Source organism: Lissotriton vulgaris, chromosome 1_1 (genome assembly GCF_964263255.1).
Source record: "Lissotriton vulgaris chromosome 1_1, aLisVul1.2, whole genome shotgun sequence".
Taxonomy (NCBI): domain Eukaryota; kingdom Metazoa; phylum Chordata; class Amphibia; order Caudata; family Salamandridae; genus Lissotriton; species Lissotriton vulgaris.
In genome coordinates, this window is record NC_141685.1 from 1992669414 (window position 1) to 1992689914 (window position 20501).

General features: G+C 44.8%; 1 protein-coding gene across 4 annotated transcripts in view; it reads right to left on the minus strand.

The window, feature by feature from the left end:
* Positions 1–20501, minus strand: part of OPTN (optineurin) — a 543667-nt gene that overhangs the window by 84426 nt on the left and 438740 nt on the right. For all 4 annotated transcript variants that reach the window (XM_086919860.1, XM_086919852.1, XM_086919855.1 and 1 more), the window contains 2 exons: positions 10909–11067; positions 4810–4952 (listed from right to left, as the gene is read on the minus strand). In XM_086919860.1, coding sequence (XP_086775986.1) covers positions 4810–4952; positions 10909–11067 — 302 coding nt within the window. The remainder of the gene's footprint in view (positions 1–4809; positions 4953–10908; positions 11068–20501) is intronic.

Sequence of the window (20501 nt, forward strand, 5' to 3'; positions counted from 1 at the left end):
ATTGTCGCGCATTTGAGTGACATGTCCCTTCCCTGGCCTGTGGATTTCGTTATCTCCAGATATCGGTAAGGCCCAGTGCACACATTCCATCATGCACCGCACTAGCAGCCCTACGGGGGGAAAGAACTGTCGCAGACTGTCTTTCCATTGTGGGATCTAGAGCTACATTAAAATCACCTCCACAGATAATCGTCTCGGGGGAAAGATAATACATTTTACACCACAGGGCATCAAAAAAGGCGTGATCGCCCATGTTCGGACCATATATATTTACTATAGTGAAGCGCGTATAATACAGTGTATCCCTGCACAATTATATACCTGCCATCAGTGTCTTCATCAACATGTGTGGGCACAAAGGGAACAGTTTTTTTACCAGAATCATAACCCCTCGAGCATACGATGAATACGATGCAGCCAGCCTTATCCCAGCCCATCTGGTGGCAATGCGCAAGACCGCCTGCCTTGTGAGGTGCGTCTCCTGTAACAGGGCGATCTGCACGTTGTGCCTATCCAGATAAGCCATTACTTGTCGCACCTTCTTAGTGTTATTAAACCCCTTGACGTTACAGCTGATCCAAGAAAGATTATTCCGCTTTAAGTCAGCCATGCAATGTAATCTGGGTGTTTCCACATATGACATACTATTTAGTACTCATGAGTGCATCCTGTACAGTGCCATTATGCTGAAAAAGAAATCCCCAACCATCCCACCCTCCCACAGCGGCCTTTAAAACAAACCGCGTGCATCCCCAAGTGTTAACAGAACCCAAAAAAACCATTGAGATTCCATAATGCATAGCAAGGTAGGATAAAGGAAATACAGAACCCCAAAAAAGGCGCCAAAGTGGCACGAACACAAAGCTAAAACTTTGTGGGGAATTCCCATTTTGTGGGTCGCTAGGGGCCCTTGGCCCCCCGCACGTGCAGGGTGGGTCAAGCCAGAATGAGCGTGGTTCACCAACTCACGGCTTTGCAGTTGACAGGAGGTAATTTCAGTAACTACCTGATGGTAGTTCATCCATGGATGCACAGTACCCTACGAAACAGATTACTGTAAGGGCACTGTACTTAGCATAGCATATGCGAAAATGAAAAATCAATCCATACAATGTATGCAATAGTTCGAGATATAAAGCCTGAGAACAAAACTACATGCAGTGTGCCAGCAAGAAATATAGACAATAAACAGGTAAAAGCAGATTCGGAGTACTCGCACATGCTCATCCCTCGAATCAGAATGTCCATCCTTCTCATGGCGTGATTCTTGGCACTCCAGCCGTTGGGTATATTGCAGTGCAGCCTTCGGCGTTGCAAAATTGCGTGCCTTCCCATCATGCTGTATCCGGAGACGGGCGTGATAGAGCATAGCGTAGGGGATTTGGAGAGCTTGCAGTTTTTTCTTAACCAACTGAAACTCTCGACGAGCTTGCTGCACTGCGACAGTAAAATCCGGGAACAGTTCTATTTACATCCCTTGGTAGTCAAGCTTTCTTTTTTCCCTTGCCAGATAGAGCGCTGTGTCTCTTTAGGCGCCTGGCAATGATAGGGCGCAAAGGTGCTCCCGGAATAGGTCTTGCAGCCAGGGAGCGATGAGCAGTTTCAACTATAAACACTTTCGAAAAGTGTTCGGCCTCTAGCAGAGTGGTGAGCAGCGTTTCAACGTATGTCTCCATGAGACCGGTATTGGTGGATTCAGAAACACCAAGGATACAAAGGTTCTTCCTCCGGGACCGGGCTTCTATGTCCTCGCTTTTTACCTTGATTACCTCCAACACTTTCTCCATGGTAGAGCACGAGGCCCCCACCACCTCCATACGATCTTCCGTGGTCGAGATGCGCTTCTCCGCCTCCGCAATCTGAGCGCTGTGCTTTTCGAGTTTCGAAGCCATCATGTCCATGCTAAGATGGGGAACATCCTTTTCAACGCAACTTTTACGACGCATGCCTTTACATTGCATGTTTTACAACGCATGCTGTAACAACGCATTGCGCTGGGGGGTGCTCTAGGATAGGGAATAGATTTAATTTACTATCCAACACCTTCCCTACTATCTACGGAGACTGGAGTTGGAATAGTAAATTAAACTATTCACTATCCAGCACCCCTCAACACTATGCGTTGTAACAGCATGCGTTGTAAAACTTGCGATGTAAAGGCATGCGTAGTAAAAGCATGCGTTGTAATGTCATACAACCTGCTAGGATTGATATTGTCTATCTTTGCATCAATAGTGTGCAGACTCTGCTGCATGGTGAGCATTAAGCGCTCCAACTTTGAGGCTGAGCCCTGTTCGGGATCCTGCTCAGAGTCCGAGGCAGCGGGTGTATGGGGCTTAGAACTTTTTTTAGCCTCAAAGGGAAGGACCAATGCATAAAACACCCACCTCAACCACAAAGAAACCGGGCTTTGATGAGACACACGCTGCAGCCAGTGACACTGGAGGGCAATCAAGGCAAAATCGTGTACTTGCAGATCATACCCTAAGGGCCAAAGCCCCACAAGAATCAAGGCGGTACACGGCCAGAAGGGTCATACACAGTCACAGTCAGGAAGAGCGGTGTCTCCACTCAGTGCATATGCTGATTAGGTAGGGCTCTGGTCACAGTTATGCCTCACCGCCGGCGGTAATCCCAGGGGACTTCAGGTCTTTACACTTCCCCTAGCGTGCAATGCAGAAAGGCCAGCGAAGAAGCCTTGGCAGAAGAAGTTGCTACAGAGGGGGTCAGGGGAGAAGACACTCAGCACTCACTGCTATCGGCCGGAGGCACCTCAGATCCTATTGAGCTGCTCACACTCTCCCCGCAGGTGTCACAGTGGTTCCGGCACTCATCAAGGGAAAATCAGGCCAGAGGACCCCCAGGCAGCGCTCAAGCAAGCAGGCGTCAAGCGGCGAACGGCACCTCCCATTTAACACCGGACAGCAACTCCCACAGGTGTCCCGGATCTCCGGTGCAGGGAGAAGCACTGCGGCAGACGGGAGCATCTCGTTGCCGCAACCCAGGTAAGGCTCACAGCGCGACCGCCCGTCAACCAGCGGATATGTCAACAGCCGCTATCCGCCTCCAACTCACCGCTAACGTACAGGGCAGTCCAGCGCTCAGCGCTTCAGTGACTCTCCGACATGGAGTCCGCCATCAGCCATGCGACCCGAACCGGCAGACAGTTATTGAAGAGCAGACTGCAGGGGCAGACAGCCACACCCCCCCCGCCGCCCACCAGTGCTCGGGCACCCTCCACAGAGGTAGATTATGTCCAGCCGCTGGTCCCGAGGACAGATCACCTAAGGGAAGTAACAGCCCGCCAGCTGTGGGGCCGCCATTTTCCCTGCAATGCGGCGCATAGGAGCAAAGTCAGTCACAGGGAATTGGAGGACGTAGAAGTCGGAAAGTTCAGCAGTAAGACACTCCATAGCAGTGCTGGAGTGGATGGCCGTCATTGTTAGCCGTGGATGGGGCCAATATAGTCGGATTTTGGACGGATAGATAGCACGACCAACAGAGCTACACTAAGGCGCAGCCATCTTGCTCCGGGCTCGCTAGCTTCCCCCTTCAAAATGCATATTAGCGAGATATTTCCCAGAGCACGCAAACAGGAAAAAAGCATCCCGAACGGGCGGAACAAGCAATTCTGCGTGTTCACAGAGATTTTGCATGCTCACGGAGATTTTTGACCATTTAGCGGAGCTTTGCGTAGCGCGACTACGCAAATTCCAGTCACCCCTAATCACCTCCTTAATTCAAGGGTAAAGGCTCGGGGATATAGTGCATCTCACACATAACCACAGAACTATAAATTAACAAAAACTGGCATTATTTTAGAAGACTCTAAAGACATTTTAAAACCTCAAGGGACAACAACAGAAACTTACCACAACAAGGTGAATTATTGAGATATCAATAGGTCCTAGTCTTCAAACTGAGCGCCTGGCTACCAAAAAGTGCTATTGTAAGATGAGTAGTGGATAGCCTCTGACCTGCACTCACAAATCCTAAAAAGCCAAATCCCCAAATCCACTCAGGGATCCGAATAAGTCTGGTGAAGTTCCAAAAGCCCTAACAGTCATCAAATGAACAGACTCAGACTTCATCAGATTCTGTAAGGCCTTAAAATCGTATCTCATTATAAGGAATGAAGAGCAACACTTGATGACTCTAAATGACTGACACAACCATCACAATAACAGGACACAGAAAGCAAATTGATCAGCTGTTGGACATCCAAGGTTTTAAATACAACACAAATAGACATAATTACAAATAAGAATATATACTGGCAGTTGTGACACTTGTACATAGCTACCTTAATACATCTCCATCCACTGTGCTTAATTTGTACCGATGGGTACAGATGAAGGGCACCAGCACTCAATTTTTGAGAATGCAGTGTAACGGCAAAAGAGAGAATGGCAGAAAAGGGAAGAAGATGGTAGACAAATATAGAAAAAGAGCGACACAGCAAAAAGGCAGGAATGAAAATGAACCTGCAATAGTTGGCTGAAGAATAAAGAGTAAGTTGTGTAAGACAAAGGTCAGAGGCATGAGATGGAATGAAAACTAGGTAGCCTTGGTGTTCGGCAATACTTTTTGCATTGAACTAACCACACAAATACACATTTACAAATATTGGAACAAGCCCTCTCAGATTTCAAAGATGGTTGAACAAGGCAGTGTATTCAACTATGGTTGCCCTACTTTCCGCACTACAGATATACAAAAGAAACGTGAAAAAATTTAATGTTTAAAACTTAGAAGTGAATAATACTAAACCTCATAAAGCATCTGATCAATATAAGCATAATTTCTTACCTTCCCATCTTATCCAGGTCCTCCTTGAGCTTGGAGTTTTCTTTTACTACATACTCTAACTGTACTGCAAGCCTCTCCTTCTCCTCATGAATTTTCTCTCGTGCATCTCTCTCCGCATGGAAATCAGCAGAATAAATATCCAGCTAAATAATAAAAATTATATTCATAAATAAGTACATGCATTTATACAACTACTCAAAAAACATACCAACTGAGCATTAACTAAGTAAACTCACACAGCCCAAGTACTGTTCATAAAGTTTGAGAAGAATAAGTCACTTACCTTTGATAATGCTCAGTCTGGTACAGACTATCTGAACGCTGATTCCTCCACTTTCGAATACTTCCCAGGCATCAGACTGGATCTGGAAATTTCTTAGTAATACATCGGTGTATAGCAGATACTCTAGTTCCCACTCTCTCAGTATCTCATTCTGGGGAGCAACATCTTGTTTTTCAAGATTTTGGACAGTTTCCACAGGTCTCAGAACCCTTCAAAGGGGCAGCCTAATCGAAGGACAGATGCTCAACCCTAGGAATTCATGACAGCATACGTTCCATGCCCAATCCAGACCCACCAGTATGGCCTGGGCCCGGTCTTTCCTGATCTTCTTTACTTGGGGACTCGGAGCAGGAGATGTAACGGCGGGAAAGCATACAGGTGTCTTGAGTTCCAATATACACGGACTGTGTCTCAGAGCGACAGATGCTTTGGAAATTCAAATGTGCAAAAGTGCTGACACTGAGCATTCGATGGTGGTGAAAAGATCGAGCCTGGGTATTCTTTGTTTTGTGTATCCCCGTGTGCCACTTGTATACCTAGATATCGGAAGTGACCGATCTCCAAGAACAAGCCAAGCCTCTGCAGGTCTTCAGGTGTTCGCGCAGCCAGTTCCGCCAATGGAAAAATCAAAAACGTATGCCTGTTAAGGCTTAGGCCAGAGTAGCTGTCAAACTCATCTAAAAGCTGAGGGAGTTTATGAATCGCTAGTCGGGGGGACGTAACATAAAACAATGCATCATCCGCATATAGGGATACCAAATGAGTGCCAACCCCCACCTGAATTCTCCATTGCGTGACATCCCGTCTAGCCCACACTGCCAATGGCTCTATGGCCAGTGCAAATAGTTGTGGTGAAAGCGGGCATCCCTGTCGAGTGCCTCGCGCCAAGGTCCATTTTACCAAGCGACTTCGGCCCAATCAAACCCAGACTCTCGGGTTCGTACAGAGAATTTTGACCCAGATACCCTTAACACCTCTTGCAGATATCTCCAATCCAATGTTTCGAATGCTTTTTCGAGGTGAATGGAGACCAATGCTACTTTGTCATCACATCTCTTGTTTCTTGTATGATGTGTGTTAAGAGGAGTAAATTCATACCAGTGCTATGGCCTAGTATAAACCCACACTAATCATCATGAACAATGATGAACAAGGTAATTCATATGTGGAGACATACGCTTTGCCAGCACCTTGCATAATATTTTAACATCAGTATTTATCATTGTGAGCAGGCGATACGCTGTGGCATCAAACCCTGATTTTAGGAGCATGCCAACTTCTCCCTCCCACATAGTAGGGGTCAACACACCCTTCTCAAAGCTTCGTTAAATGTTTGCAGCAGAGGCTGGATCCGTTTTTCAGAGTAAGCTTGATAAAACTAGTTTGGGAGCCCATAACCGCCTGGCTTTGACTTTATGTATTTCTGTTAATGCCTCAAGCACCTCTTCAGCTGAGAGCTGCACCTTCGGGCCTCCAGGGGGTGTCTCCTCAGTTGGAGTCCTCCAGGAACTAAAAATAGTGTTCCGCCCGGATTACTGGGTCTGCGGAATATACCTTTCATAGGTGCTGTTGGAATTCTTCCATTATTCCCGCCCTGGAATATATTATGTCTCCTGCAGAGTTACGTATACATGTCCTCGACGGGGAAGCCTGTTCCATGCGTAAAATCCAGGCCAACAGGTGCCAGGCCTTGTCACCTTCAGGATGTAATTGCTGACAATAGCGGGTAAGTGTGTATTTATCCAGCTTCTCCCAAGTATCACTAATCTGCTCAAGCAGCGTGCATTCTTGACCTTGGGTATCAGGGTGCCAAGGGGTATCTGATTGAAGTTCTGCTACTGCATCTTCCCTGTCTCGCAACTCTCACTGCAATTGTTGCAGTACTCCGCAAGTTAGCCCTATACCCGCTCCACGCACTACCGCCTTCATGGCTTCCCATACTGTTCCTCTGCTGTCTGTAGTGTTCCAATGAAAGCCTATATACTCTGAGAGCGACCGAGAAAGGGATGCTCTTCCCTCCTGATCTTCTAGGAGCTCAGGAGGCATTCACTAACAAAGGGGTTGTCTTCCTTGGTGTCGTTTCTCTTCCATTCAAGAAATGCTGTAACTTGGTCTTATACCCTAATTACTACCTCTGCGAAGCAAACATGGACAAGACTTCAACACATTAAAAAGACACAACCCGTTGTATCTATAGCGTTCCATCGCTGGTTCGTATTAGAGCGCTGTACACCAAGCATTAAACTACATTTGTGATATATATGCGTCCAAGTTACAACGAACATCATTCATAAACCAACTGAGAAAAACAAGGGTGTTTGGGAGGGTAATTTGTGGTTGATGGAGTGTAAGGGGAAGTGGTGATTTGTATGGATCAGTAGCACAACAACATGTAGAGGAGAAAATACCAAATCAGCTGCTGTGTGAAGATGTTAGCCAGGCCCTGACAAAAAAGATCATCAATACCTGGAGGATACAGCATTCTGACAGCAGAGAGTTTTCATACTATTTACATGTAGCAAATGGATGCCATCAAGAGATTTGTTATTGTATAAACAATTAAGGCTGTGTAATGTCATTGAAACAACAGAAGGCGAGGAGTGGAATGCTTGCAAAAATCTCAGCACTGGCAACCACTTGGAGCTACTGGTCTGTCCTTTGCACGTCAGACGGAGTGCAGCCAAATGCAAATCAGTCTTGGTCCGGATCCAAAAGGAAATGTCCAGCCAAAACCACCAACAATGTACCATCTGAATGAAGAAATCCACTGGCACTTAAAATATATAGAACAGAAGCAATGTCAAGAATTGGATTATTAATTTGGGAGGCAGGAATCTTCATCAATCTATTAACCCCAATCTAGTTAGGCCACAACACAGTGTAATATGAATCTCTGCGCAATCCCAGTAGCTTTGGCACAAGCAGAAGAAAACGCTCTAGAAGGATGTGCTCTAACTTAAAGAAGTATTAACAATGTTAAGTAACACAACATCGTAAGGAGGAAGCACTGGCTTGACACTGATTTAGTGTGTGTTGCAGATTTCGAACAGGCACATGCATCAAAGCCTTTTGCGATCGCAAACGCTGCGATCCGCAAAAATCGGCATTTCGCAATCGCAAATTTAGCTTTTGTGATGCATCAAGGGTCAAGGCTGTCGCAATTTGAGAATTCCCAATTAATTGTGAGTTTTCAAATTGCGATTGCATCTAAGGAATCGCATTTTGCGATTCCTTAAATGCAATGCAAGAACCACTTTTAAGTAGCGATTTCGCTACTAGGGGGCGCAAATTACCATGAAGTTGAACTTCATGGTAATTTGCAAAAACTTTGAAAAATGCACAAAAGTGCATTTTTCAAAGTTCCATTTTACATACACACATGCCCTGGGGCATGTGTGTGTGCAAGATGTATTCATATGCAGATTTCAGGGGTGCAACAGGGTGTCCTTTTGACACCCTGGCACCCTTGAAATTGCATTCTCAATTTGCGATTCTCTAATTGAGAATCACAAATTAAGAATGTCTTCATGTTCATTCCTATGGGCCTCTAGGCCCATAGGAATGAATGGGAAGGTATTCCTTAATTGAGATTCGCAATGCGAGTCGCAATTAAGGAATGTTTAGAAACCGCTATTTTTTTGGGCTAGACTGTTCCCATGAGACACAGGGTCAGACTGATTTGCATATGGCCATGTCTGAACTAATGTGGGGGAGTGAGCTAAAAAATGAGGATGGATTAAACCCAGATCAGTTGACTGGGGTGAGTGTTTGATTGGCTCAAGAGCTCCGTTCATCATCCCCTTTGATATCGCTTTGTTCGCCCTAAGTTGGCAGAGTATGTCCAGATGTGGGTCCCTTGCTCACTTTGCCACTGGATACGAGATAGCCTTGCTGATGAGGGTTATGAACCCGAAATCGGTCTCAGAATGCTTGTTTCCGGTCCAGGGAAGACATGGCTTGGCAGTTCGGGCTGGACTGTTCCCATGAGGCACAGCGTCAGACTGATTTGCATATGGCCATGTCTGAACTGGGGTGGTGGAGTGAGCTAAAGAATGATGATGGATTAAACCCAGATGAGTTGACTGGGGTGAGTGTTTAATTTGCTCAAGCGCTCAGTCCATCTTCCCCTTTGGATTTTGCTTTGCTGGATATCTAAGCATGTATTGGAGTTTCATGCCTCGCAGTTTGTTTGACAGCACCAAAGAACTTCCTATGTTGTTGCACCTGGCACATGAAATCCAGGAACACCATGATGCACATCGATTCATACTGCAGCATCTCAGGCTCATATAAGGATTGCACCTTTATCGTACAGTTCAGCAGCTTAGTGATGGTTATTTCTCCATGCCCTATTTTTGAGACTGTCCGCGTGGTCTTCCAGTATTTAGTTTGACATTGTCTGGCGCAATAGTGGTCTTCAATTTTTGCAGTGCATTCTCCAATTCAACAACTCTGTGTGCCATGTTTTGGAGGAGAAGGGACAAGTCTTGGTCTCCAGTGCTTAACATAAGGCCTGTATATTTTGTAAACAAGAGTTTAAGCAGAGTCACTGTTGGACCGGCCACCCGTCGCCAGGTCCGACCGTTGGTCTCAAATGTTGGGGCAGTGATTTTGGCAATCTTGGTTTGCGCATGTGAGGAGGCAGGATTGTTGCGCTCAATAATCACAACAGTTGATTCAAGTACCACTTGCATCAAAGCTCCAGTCTACTGCAGCATATGCGTTCAGGCCAGTAGGACAGATGAGGCAAGAAGCAGTCTGCCTGCTAGATAAGGACTCCTAGTTCAACAAGGAACAGGCAAACTCCAGACTGTAACTCCCCCACAGACCAGTCCCTATACAGGTGGACACCGCATGACAGTTCGGCTCTTTGCAGCAGGGTTTATAGGGTGTGTGGGGTGAAGGGGGCAACCAAGTTGTAAGGTGGAATCAATTGTCCGTCCAAGCCCACAAAGGTTACCAACAATAGCCCAAGGACTGTGCCCGAACCAGCAGCCAACTCTGTGGTGTGTGGAATTCCATTTGATCCAGCTGGGCCCTTCACTCAAACTTGGCACAGGCCAGAAGTAATCAGAAGTGCAGACTAGTCGAGAATCGGCACGCAGGGGGCACACACAGGGTAAACTTCACTGTGGCTGACCAACACTCGTCTTGGTTTAAGATGTCCCTCCAGGGACCAGCCACTCAGCAGGACAGCGACTGGAAAGCCAGGCTCTCACCATGCCTTCCCCGCTCACCATGGGTTAAATCCACTCCTGGATGTCTCTCACCTATGGAGGCCAACCAATAACACCGGGGAAGTACCCCCACTGGAGGCCAAGACCCCCACCAATCTGCTCTTCACCAGGTGGCGTCCTGATGGTTCTTGCACTGGGTCACTCCCTCTGGGCCCCAGCAGCTGCCATTGTCCTCGCTCTGGGGGGACCTGGCCTTGGGTCATTGCACTACTCCATCTCCATGCCACGCCCCGGAAAAACAAAAGATCTTTTTTTTTAATGAGCAGCTACATGAAAGATGGCAGATGGTCAGAAGACGTATGTGTTCACAGGAGCTGCTGTGGTGGTTGCAGCTACTCTGAAGACACACAAAGATCTTTGCAAGGCAAGCAAAGATCTCTAAATATGGGTCTGCAGTCCGCTAAACCTTGAATAACCCCTGAAATCCTAAAACAAAGGCATTCTGTTGCAAACAATTATGTGAATTTTGCCTATCTAAGTAAATGCTAGAATCAATAAAATTCAATAAACTAAAGAAACATTTTCATACTGGAGCACAAAGCAGTGACATGGTATCGAACTAAAGAAATATTTTCTTACCTGAGCACGAAGCAGTGACATGGTATCTAAGGCTTCTTCTTGCTTATAAAGGGTCTGCTTCATTTCATCAATCTGGGATTGTTTTGCAGCCAATGCTTTCTCTGCTAAATTCAATTGCTCATTCAGGTCATTCATGACTTCCTTTCGGACACTTTCGGACTGCAAAGAAAAATAGAATTTATTTGGCAAAGAAGATAAAATAGAGACCTTGAGAATATGACTGCCTGATTACCCAGTAGATGTTGGGCTGTCAATCCCTTATTCACATTCAAAATCTGTCTCTAATCCATCGTTTCATAGTTGCTTAATCCACCATAACAAAATGTTGGCATACAACAATTTAAAAACTCACAGTAGTTTTATACTGGAATAAAAAAATTACAAATATTTTATAAACCAAGATTGAAGATACATAACTAAAGGAAATATGCTCAGAAACATTAATTCCACAATCTAAAACTTAGAAATAAAATCAACTGTTATAACTAAAATTTAAGTTCATACCAACTATTATAAGTAAGGCAACTTTTGAGTGGTTCATACACAGAGCGAACTTCAATACTTGAAAAACATCACTTAGAATCCTATACCCAAAACACGATTGAACCTTATCCTAGGTGTAGGCAATCAAAGCACCATTTTTAAGATTTACGTTGCGGGGATCTTTACTTCTCATGAATTAAAATGAATGTAGACCTAGCATACTGTTGCAGAGGTGATTCAAATCCTAATCAATGACTGTTGTCCGGTATTAATACTCAATTATAGGAATGAGGGCGTTTGTCATTTTATGTATTTCATCACATATGTAAAGCTTGATCACGGTTTATTAAATCAGCCACTCTCTCTCCATACATAGTGACTACTGCGTTTGGCCACAGTGGTCTTTCACATGGCAAATTTAAGACCTACTTAACATTTTAAGAAAATAATTAGACCTAGTTTTGCAACGCTGCAGGCCCATCATAACAACTCGTTTTGAACATATCCAATGATTTTAAATGTGAGAATACCCTGAGTTCTACTCCACTGCATACTCCCACTTTTTGTTTACTTGCCTAACAGTATATTCTTAGGAAAAACGCTGAAAGTCGCAGAGAAACTAAGAGAACCATCTCTAATATCCTGCGGGTTGAGCAACAATTAGCAGAAGCTGCCGCTCAAAAAACACCTAACATTGCACTATTAAGAATGAAGCTGCTAAAGCTACAATCTTCTATTAAAAAGTCACTAAGAGAAGGGTACAGCGCTAAAATCCATAAATATAAATTGGCTCAATATGAAGGAGGGGGATAGAATAGGCAAAGCACTTGCATATAAAGTTGCTGATAAGAAAGCCAGAACCAGGATTAAACAAATCAAAGGTCCAGATTTATGCAATTATGAACAAACAGATCAGATTCTGGACCAATTTACTAAATATTATCGTAAACTATATACACCAGACAACACTCCTACTAAAGCCAAAATACTTCAGTACCTTGATGAGTATATGCCTACACCTTTAAATATTGAAGCTGTGCACCAGCTTAATTCTAAAATAACAATCTCTGAAATAAATGAGGCAACCCTCGCCCTACCCCCTGGCAAAGCGCCAGGAGAGGATAGTTGGCCTATAGAGCTGTATAAAGTATGTGCACAAGAACTACTCCCTCTTCTGGAAAAAGTGATGGACTCCATAACGGAGTCTAGAAAGGCTCCCATGTCCTGGAAAATCGCTAAAATAGTATTTTTTTTAAAGAAAAACAAGACCCCGGAAGAATGTGGCTCATATCGGCCGATTTCTTTGATTACTTCTGATGTTACAATTTTTGCCAACATTTTGGCTAAACGTTTGGCCCCTATAATGCCAGTCTTAGTTAACGCCCAGCAACACGGTTTTGTGACAGGAAGGGATACCACAGCTCATGTAAATATGGCAATCACAGCCTTTGATGTCGCCTCAACAACTCACACCCCACTCGGCATGGTAATGTTAGATGCTGAAAAAGCTTTCGACCGAGTGGGGTGGAAGTATTTGTGAGAGGTTTTGAAGAAGATTGGTATCCAGGGCCCCTATTTTGATTAGGTCTGCTCGCTTTACGATACACCACGGGCGAAGATCAGTTATGGGGGAACGGAGTCAGCTACGTTTGTGATAGAGAGGGGAACCAGGCAAGGTTGCGCTCTGTCCCCTCTACTTTTTGCTCTATCTTTGGAGCCTTTCTTAAATGCATTGACAGCTCAGGATAGTATTATACCTGCACAACATGGTGGTAAAAATCTGAAGATAACTGCTTTTGCAGATGATATAGCGATATATACTACTGACTTGGTTACAGCAATTCCGGCAATAATACAAGAGGCTGGAAATTTTGGAGATGTGTCCGGCTATAAACTTAATGTAAGTAAGACACAAGCTATTGCTAATTACAAACCATTGGTACCAATTCTGGGTTTATGCCAAAGCGCGACCTATCTTGGAATTAAGATGGCAGCTGATATAGATAAGGTCATAACTATGAACTATGACTATGTTAAAGGAAATTACGTTACTCTTAAAAAAAATGGCACAAGATACCTCTCAGCCTAGTGGGGCGTATCAAATTAATCAAAATGAAGATCCTACCCAAACTATTATATTTATTTAGCTCAATCCCCTTGCAAATTAACAAATTTTTCTTTAAGAAACTAGAAGGCATTTGTGGTAGCTTTGTGTGGGGCTATAAAAAAGCATGAAGATCTATTAAATTATTGGAGTTACCAATCGAAAAGGGAGGCTTGATGTTTCCTGATTTTAGAATATATTATTTCGCTACTTTTTTTCAACATATACGAAATTGCTGAAAAACGAGAGTTCTTTATTTTATCACCATTACATGCTGGGACCTGATTGCAATCAATTCTTATTTCGTGTACACGATCCTAATTACTTCAAAAGAGTTAAATTTAAGACCGCTAGGCATATTAAAAAAATCTGGGACCAAATCATGACTATAGGAAAAATTATTTATTATAATGCTGAGCTTAGACTGTGGGGTAATCCTGGGCTGCCTTGTATTTTTTCAGATGGCTTAGGGAAGATATGGGCTAGGCATGGAATTACCACTTTGGGAGACCTTTATGGCCCGAATGGTTTGTTAGATTTTGGCTCACTTAAACATATTTTTGAATTAAATGATGATATGTATTTTAAATATATCCAAATTAGGGATTTTGTACTCCGCAAGATGAAGATTGTAGAAGTATCGCACTCGGACTTTCTAACGTGTCTCTACTCAGATAAAATTAAATCACTTATAAGTTTAAGCTATGGCCATTTGATTGCAAACAAAAGGGACGGTAGTGGGAAACTAGCGGCTAAATGGTCAACCAGACTAGGTGTTAACATCAACCCTAAACAGATTTCGACCTCATTATGCCAAATAAACCGGGTAGTCCAATCTTCCAACTTGAGGCTCCAGCTATATCGAACAGTTACTCAGCTGTACTACACTCCACAAAGAATATCTAGTTGGACACGTGGCAACCAGACTAATGATCGTACCAAGTGTCCGAAATACGATATGGAAGCAGCAGGTATCGAGCATATGTTGGTTCTATGCCCAAAGTTATCTATATTTTGGAATGGGATAACTAACGTTCTGTCAAGGAAACAAATTAATACTCCGCCAATAACGCCACAGTTAATTTTACTTGATTCTTATGATAACCTTAGTCAGCATAGGGATCTATTAACTATAGTATATGCATGTGCTAGGTTAGTCATAGCTAGATCTTGGATCTCAAAAGATCCTCCTAGTATAATGGAATGGTGGAGTTTGATAAATGAAATTAATGTTATGGAACTCTCTTTAGCAAGACTCAGAGATCCTAATGCTTTGAAAAAGAAAGAAAAAATATGGGGAACTTTTTTTGAATTGTAAATATGTTTAAAGACCAGTGATAAATCTGTTGTTATAATTACGTCTTGCTAAAAATTATATATATATATATATTTTGTTTTTGGAATTATATATGTCTATTCTCTGCTTTAGCTGTTAAAGGAGAAATTGTATTGTCTTTCTTTTTGTATTGAAATTTCATGAAGATGTTCTTCCTGCAATAATAAAAAAAATAAAAAAAATAAAAATAAAAAGGAATGGTTAAAACATGTTAGTCAATGGTCCAGCTCCACATTTATTGTTGTAATATCATATTTCCTAAGTTGCGTTTGAGAGAATAAGCTTGCGCTTGGCTACTTGACTTGCTCATGTACCTTAATTGGTAAGTCGCAAGAACTCAAAAACATCAACCACTTGCAATTCAGAAATATTTTTGAAAAACTATTTACTTTGCCTGTACAGAGTTTCCACAGTTGGTATCTTGCACTTGGCATTATTTGGATCATGTTTCTCAGTGGCAATGTAAATGCCATTGATAGCTCATGCTTGACGTAATCCGTTCTAGCCAATATAACGGTGGTGTTCACATATAGTAATAGGAACTAGCAAAGCCAACAGATCTGACTATAATGTGCTAATGCATTCAGAGGTATGAACAAACGCTCTTTGAACGCATTTGCACATTAAAGCTGGCCCAATTGGCTATGCCCATGCTTGTTTGTTATATGTATTTAGTGACAGTACATACATTTGATATTTGTGGCCATGAACCCATCAGCTGTTGTAATGGAGTAGAAGAGGTGACGACAGATACTCGTCACATGGGCTGTACTTTCTATTATTGTGTAAGTGTCCATACATGATTGCCCTCTATAATTTTCTGATATGTACATACCATGCCAGTGAAGAACAAGTTACATACCTTTGGTAACAATGTATCTGTAAGAGACATATGCCAGTTGTAGATTCCTTACCTTATTATTTCCCCCAGGTGTCAGTCTGGATTCAGAGATTTTTCTTTACAGTCTAAAGGCTTCGTTCTAAGCACCACTTTGTCCGGATGCAGAGAAAAGAAAGGGGGCTTGGAAGACAAAGCCTGAAGCTCACTCACCCTGCAAGCAACGGCAAGGGCCACAAGGGAGGCAGTTTTGATAGTGAGGAGCCTGAGAGGACAGATATTAAGAGGCTCAAAGGGAGCACACATAAGGTATGTGACAACAAGATTTAAGTCCCACTGGGGCTTTATGAAAGGAGATGGAAAAAACAGATGAGTAATGCCCTCAAAGAACCTATTAACAATAGGAGACTTGGGGAGCGTGGCTTCGCTGTGCTGCAAGATGGTCGCTTGCTGAAGGGGCTCTGCCGGCCGGGCTCACTTATCCTAAAGAATCTACATCCTGCAGAGGGAATCGAATAAAACAAGATAGCTATCTTGCACCAGAAACAGATTGTGCCCGAGATTTGTTGACCACCGAATGAAATCGATGCAACATGCACATAGATACTGCGTGGGTGGGCCTCGCACGCTGCGAGTGTTAGGCCACACCGGCATTGACAACTGTCCTGCAGATACCGAGGCCTGCTACGAGACCCCTTGATGCAGGAGGCTGAATAGCGGTGCATACTGCACGGCATCTGAGAGGTTCCTGGGCATTTGGATCTGCTGCAGAGGCCTACATTGACATGGATGCTGAATTGCAGACAGGACTAGCGAAGGATCTGCCTAGGCAAACTTAGGCCCCCAGAGAAAACACGTCATCGGCGACGAGCAGGGCCTGGCGCAGCAGCCGTGGCCTGAAGGTATTGTGGTGGTGCCCAGACTGACTGGCCCCGGACGTGTAGCGGTGGCTCACACATGTGGAATGCATGAGTACTCTGGTGTGCCTGAGGGGCGATCGGCCTCTTGAGTGGCCCGCTGGTCCTCCCGCGGCCTGGGTAGTGTGGCGCTGTGCTGTGCTGACGCAGGGGACTGTCGGGCCGTCTGGTGTGGACCGGGGCTTGGGGGCCGCCAAGTGATTGTACGGACCGGGGCGGGATAGAGCTGGTGGGGCTGTGGCGTGATTGCTTGGCCCCTCTGTGGCACTGGCATTGCAGGCGCATCCGGGGGTGGCTGAGCGGTCTGGTTGTGTGCCCTGCAGGGGCGACCTGCTGCCTCGTTGCACCCCGTTAAAGTGAGTCAGGTGCATAGGGGCCAGAGTCATACTTAATCCGGCACCAAAATCAAGAAGATTGCATGTGCACAGATAAACGCCTCTTCCCCCATGCTCCAGATCAGCAGATGCGACTGTCTTTGGGAACTCAGGGTAGCAGTTGACTCCTATGCACTGTTTAACACAGGGCACTTGACTGTATTGATACCAAAGAATTTCCACCTAAAGGCAACATGGGAAAAAACAACCCCAAGCAGTCCAAATTGCCATTTGAAAACAAACATTTAACTCGCACAACCAACACCCGTTCTGAACCTGAAACCGTGTTAACTACCAGGGACTGCGGGGAGAAACAAGGTGAGGACTTACGCGCCATACTGCAGGATGTCCGCTGCAGCATAAAAACCATAGACAATGAAATTGATGTGCTTACACCGAGCTGGATAGGGTAAAAAAGCAGGTTGACTCCCATGAGGTTCGCCTGGACACTCTGTAGACTCGCACTTCAGATGCAGGTGACTACCAAGTCGAGCCTAAGGAGCACATCCTCAAAATGGAAAAAATGAAGATTTAGAGGTGCGCTCCCGGTGCAATAATCTAAGAATTACAGGTTTGCCCAAAACTACAGCTATACTAAAAACAGAACACTACATTGGGACACTGCTGCAGGACCTGTTTTGTTCAGTTTTGTCCCCCGTACGGATTGTTTATTTATTTGTTTATTTTATTTATGAGTTTATACCACGCTGGAATCTGACTCCCGAAGGAGTATCTCCGCACCAAATGCCTTGTTGGGTAGACTACAGACAAAGAACAGTGAATTTGGAGGCTATTAACATTGGAATAAAAAGGTTTTCAATTTCTTCCTGAATGCTAGGTGATCACTGCATTGCCTGAGCACCAAGGGGAGTTTGTTCCAGAGTGCTGGACCAACGGAGGACAGGGCTCTACCACCTTGTTGAATGTTGCATCGCTCACTGGGGCCCAGACCACCCGTGGAAGCAGCACCGAGACCTATAAAAGCAAGGCTGTTGACCTATCGGGACCACAGCACACTACTAAAAGCAGCCAAGGACCAAGGCCCCATCAACCCCCAGGGAAATATTCTCTCCTTTTTCCCAGACCACACGCCGCTGGTACAAGCTAACCCGCAAAGAGTTCCAGCCAACCAAGCACATCCTACAGCGGGCTTCAGTTCAATACGCCATGCTTTACCCTGCACAGATTTAAACGCCAAGAAACAGTCTCACTGCTCATCTCAGCAAACCGGATCGGAGCAGGCTCTAAGTGACAATGACTAAAGACACTGAAATGAAAGTATACCGGCATCTTCCAAAGAAACTAAGCGCTACAAGTAGCTGTGTCTCCGCAGTGGGCCACACGACCATGTGCATAATAATCGATAAGGGAAGGAAAGGTCACGTATACAACTAAACCACATAAATGTTCACATGTTTAGCGATTCCACAAACTAATAACACAACCTGGCCACCCTGCCTCATGGTAGGGCTGTGTGCCGGCGACCCAGGCCCCCGGGAGAACTCCCATGGTATATAATGTTTGTTTGTAAGGGGTAAATACAGGGAGGGGGTGGGGAGGGCAACACAACCTAGTTGGGGGGCGGGGGGGGTTAGTGTGGGTGGTGGTTGGGTCAGGAGTTATTAAGTTCTTCAGGTGGAGGGAGTTAATTTTGCCACAATTTGCTGCGATAGACCGCAAAATTGAGAGCTCAGGCAGGATACACAGTTTAACCTACAGTTTGTGTCATTGTGATTGTGCATTTAGGAGATTAACTGACCAACCCATTGTGAATGGCAGCACATTGCGTATATATCCACACCACCCAGCAACAGGCAATGGCAGAGGTAAATTTCCTCATCTGGAACATAAGAGGATTGAACGATTATAGGAAAGCTAGGCTAGTGCATTCATATCTAACCAGGCAAAAAATATCAATATTTGCTTCTGGCATGAAACCTACATAAGAATTGGTTGCGGACCTGAAACTAAACAACAGATACTGGGGTGAGGCATATTCAGCGTCATACTCCAACTATGCTAGAGGGATGATGATATTGATCAGGCGGGGTCAGGTTAGACATCCTCTCACACACTAGCGTTATATCATTCTAAGAGGCACACTGATGACAACCCGGGTGACGCTGGTCGCTATCTATGGCCTTAACATAGACAACCCAAATCTTTTCACCGCTGTGTGGTCTGTGTAAAATCATCTTCTTGGGCTTCAACACAGTAATATTGTGGGGGGGGGGAGGGGGTAATTTCAATACCATCATGCAGGTCACCCTGGACAGAGTGGGATCTGCCTGCCAAATGCATCCCAGAAGCACCCAATAAATTCTCTCCATTATGCATGTTAATGGACTGTTAGACATATCGGCCTGCTGGCATCCGGACATTAGAGAGGGAACCTGTATCTCATCGCACCATAATGCCTTGTCCAGACTAGACTACTGGCTGGTCTCGGGCGATGTTGCGGCCTGGGCCAATGGCACTAGACACCTACCGCGCACGCTGTCTGACCATGCCCCAGTACCACTAAGTTGGAATATACTGCACACTCTGCCCCGTGCATTCAGCTGGCGACTACCCCCATGTCCTACAAGACACAGCCTTCAGAGAGGAGATACGTAGGGAACTTGTTCAATATTACTTGTTCAATATTTTTCAATTAACAAAGGTTCCCCATCCACACTATGGGAAGCCTTTAAGGCAGTGATAAGGGGAGCATGCATAGTTAAGCAATCCGGGATCCTAAAATCAATTAGACAGACACTAGTGCGGCTGGAGCAGAATATACGTGACCCTAAACTCCTATAACACCAAACAGGTGAGCCAACACATCTTGCAACACTGAGAGGGAAAATCTCAGAGTTTGGTGAAGAGGCCGAGAAGGAAAAGTGTTTTCCGGGTAAAGACGCCAGAGCCCTGCGCTACGGGGAGGGTGACAGACCAGGTGGGGCTTTGGCAAATACACTTAAGTAACCATCAACCTTAGCTTATATAACTGAACTCCTAGATGAGGATTCGACTCTACTCAGAGGACTGCCATTCTCACATGCTTCAAACAACTTTTATTCCTCTCTTTACATAGCCACACAGACCAGGTATTGAGGGAGGTTCTCCAGTTTGGAGGCATGTCTGGAGTAAATGTGAACTGCGCCAAATCGACGCTATTACCCCTGACTGATGCCCCACGTAGGACGGAACTGGAATTCCCATTGACCTGGGCAACTGGATTGGTGAAATACCTGGGTACAGGGATGTGGAATTCCTATAGCCCGACGCCCAGGACATATTGTTTGGGGTCAAGGGCAACAAGTTTTAATGTGCATTTTGCCCCTGGGACAAGCAGGCACAACCCCCTGCAACACAAACCCTTTGGCTGCCAGTTTGCAGTACCACATTAAGGATCAGGGAAGCGCACTGCCTGCAGTTCAGTTAATATTTGTGTGCATATGTTAATGCTGTTCAAAATTGTATTTATGGTTCATTAATTGAGAACCTTTATTATTAGGCTGAGTGCTCTCAGTAAATCTAAGTTCCGACTGCACTACTG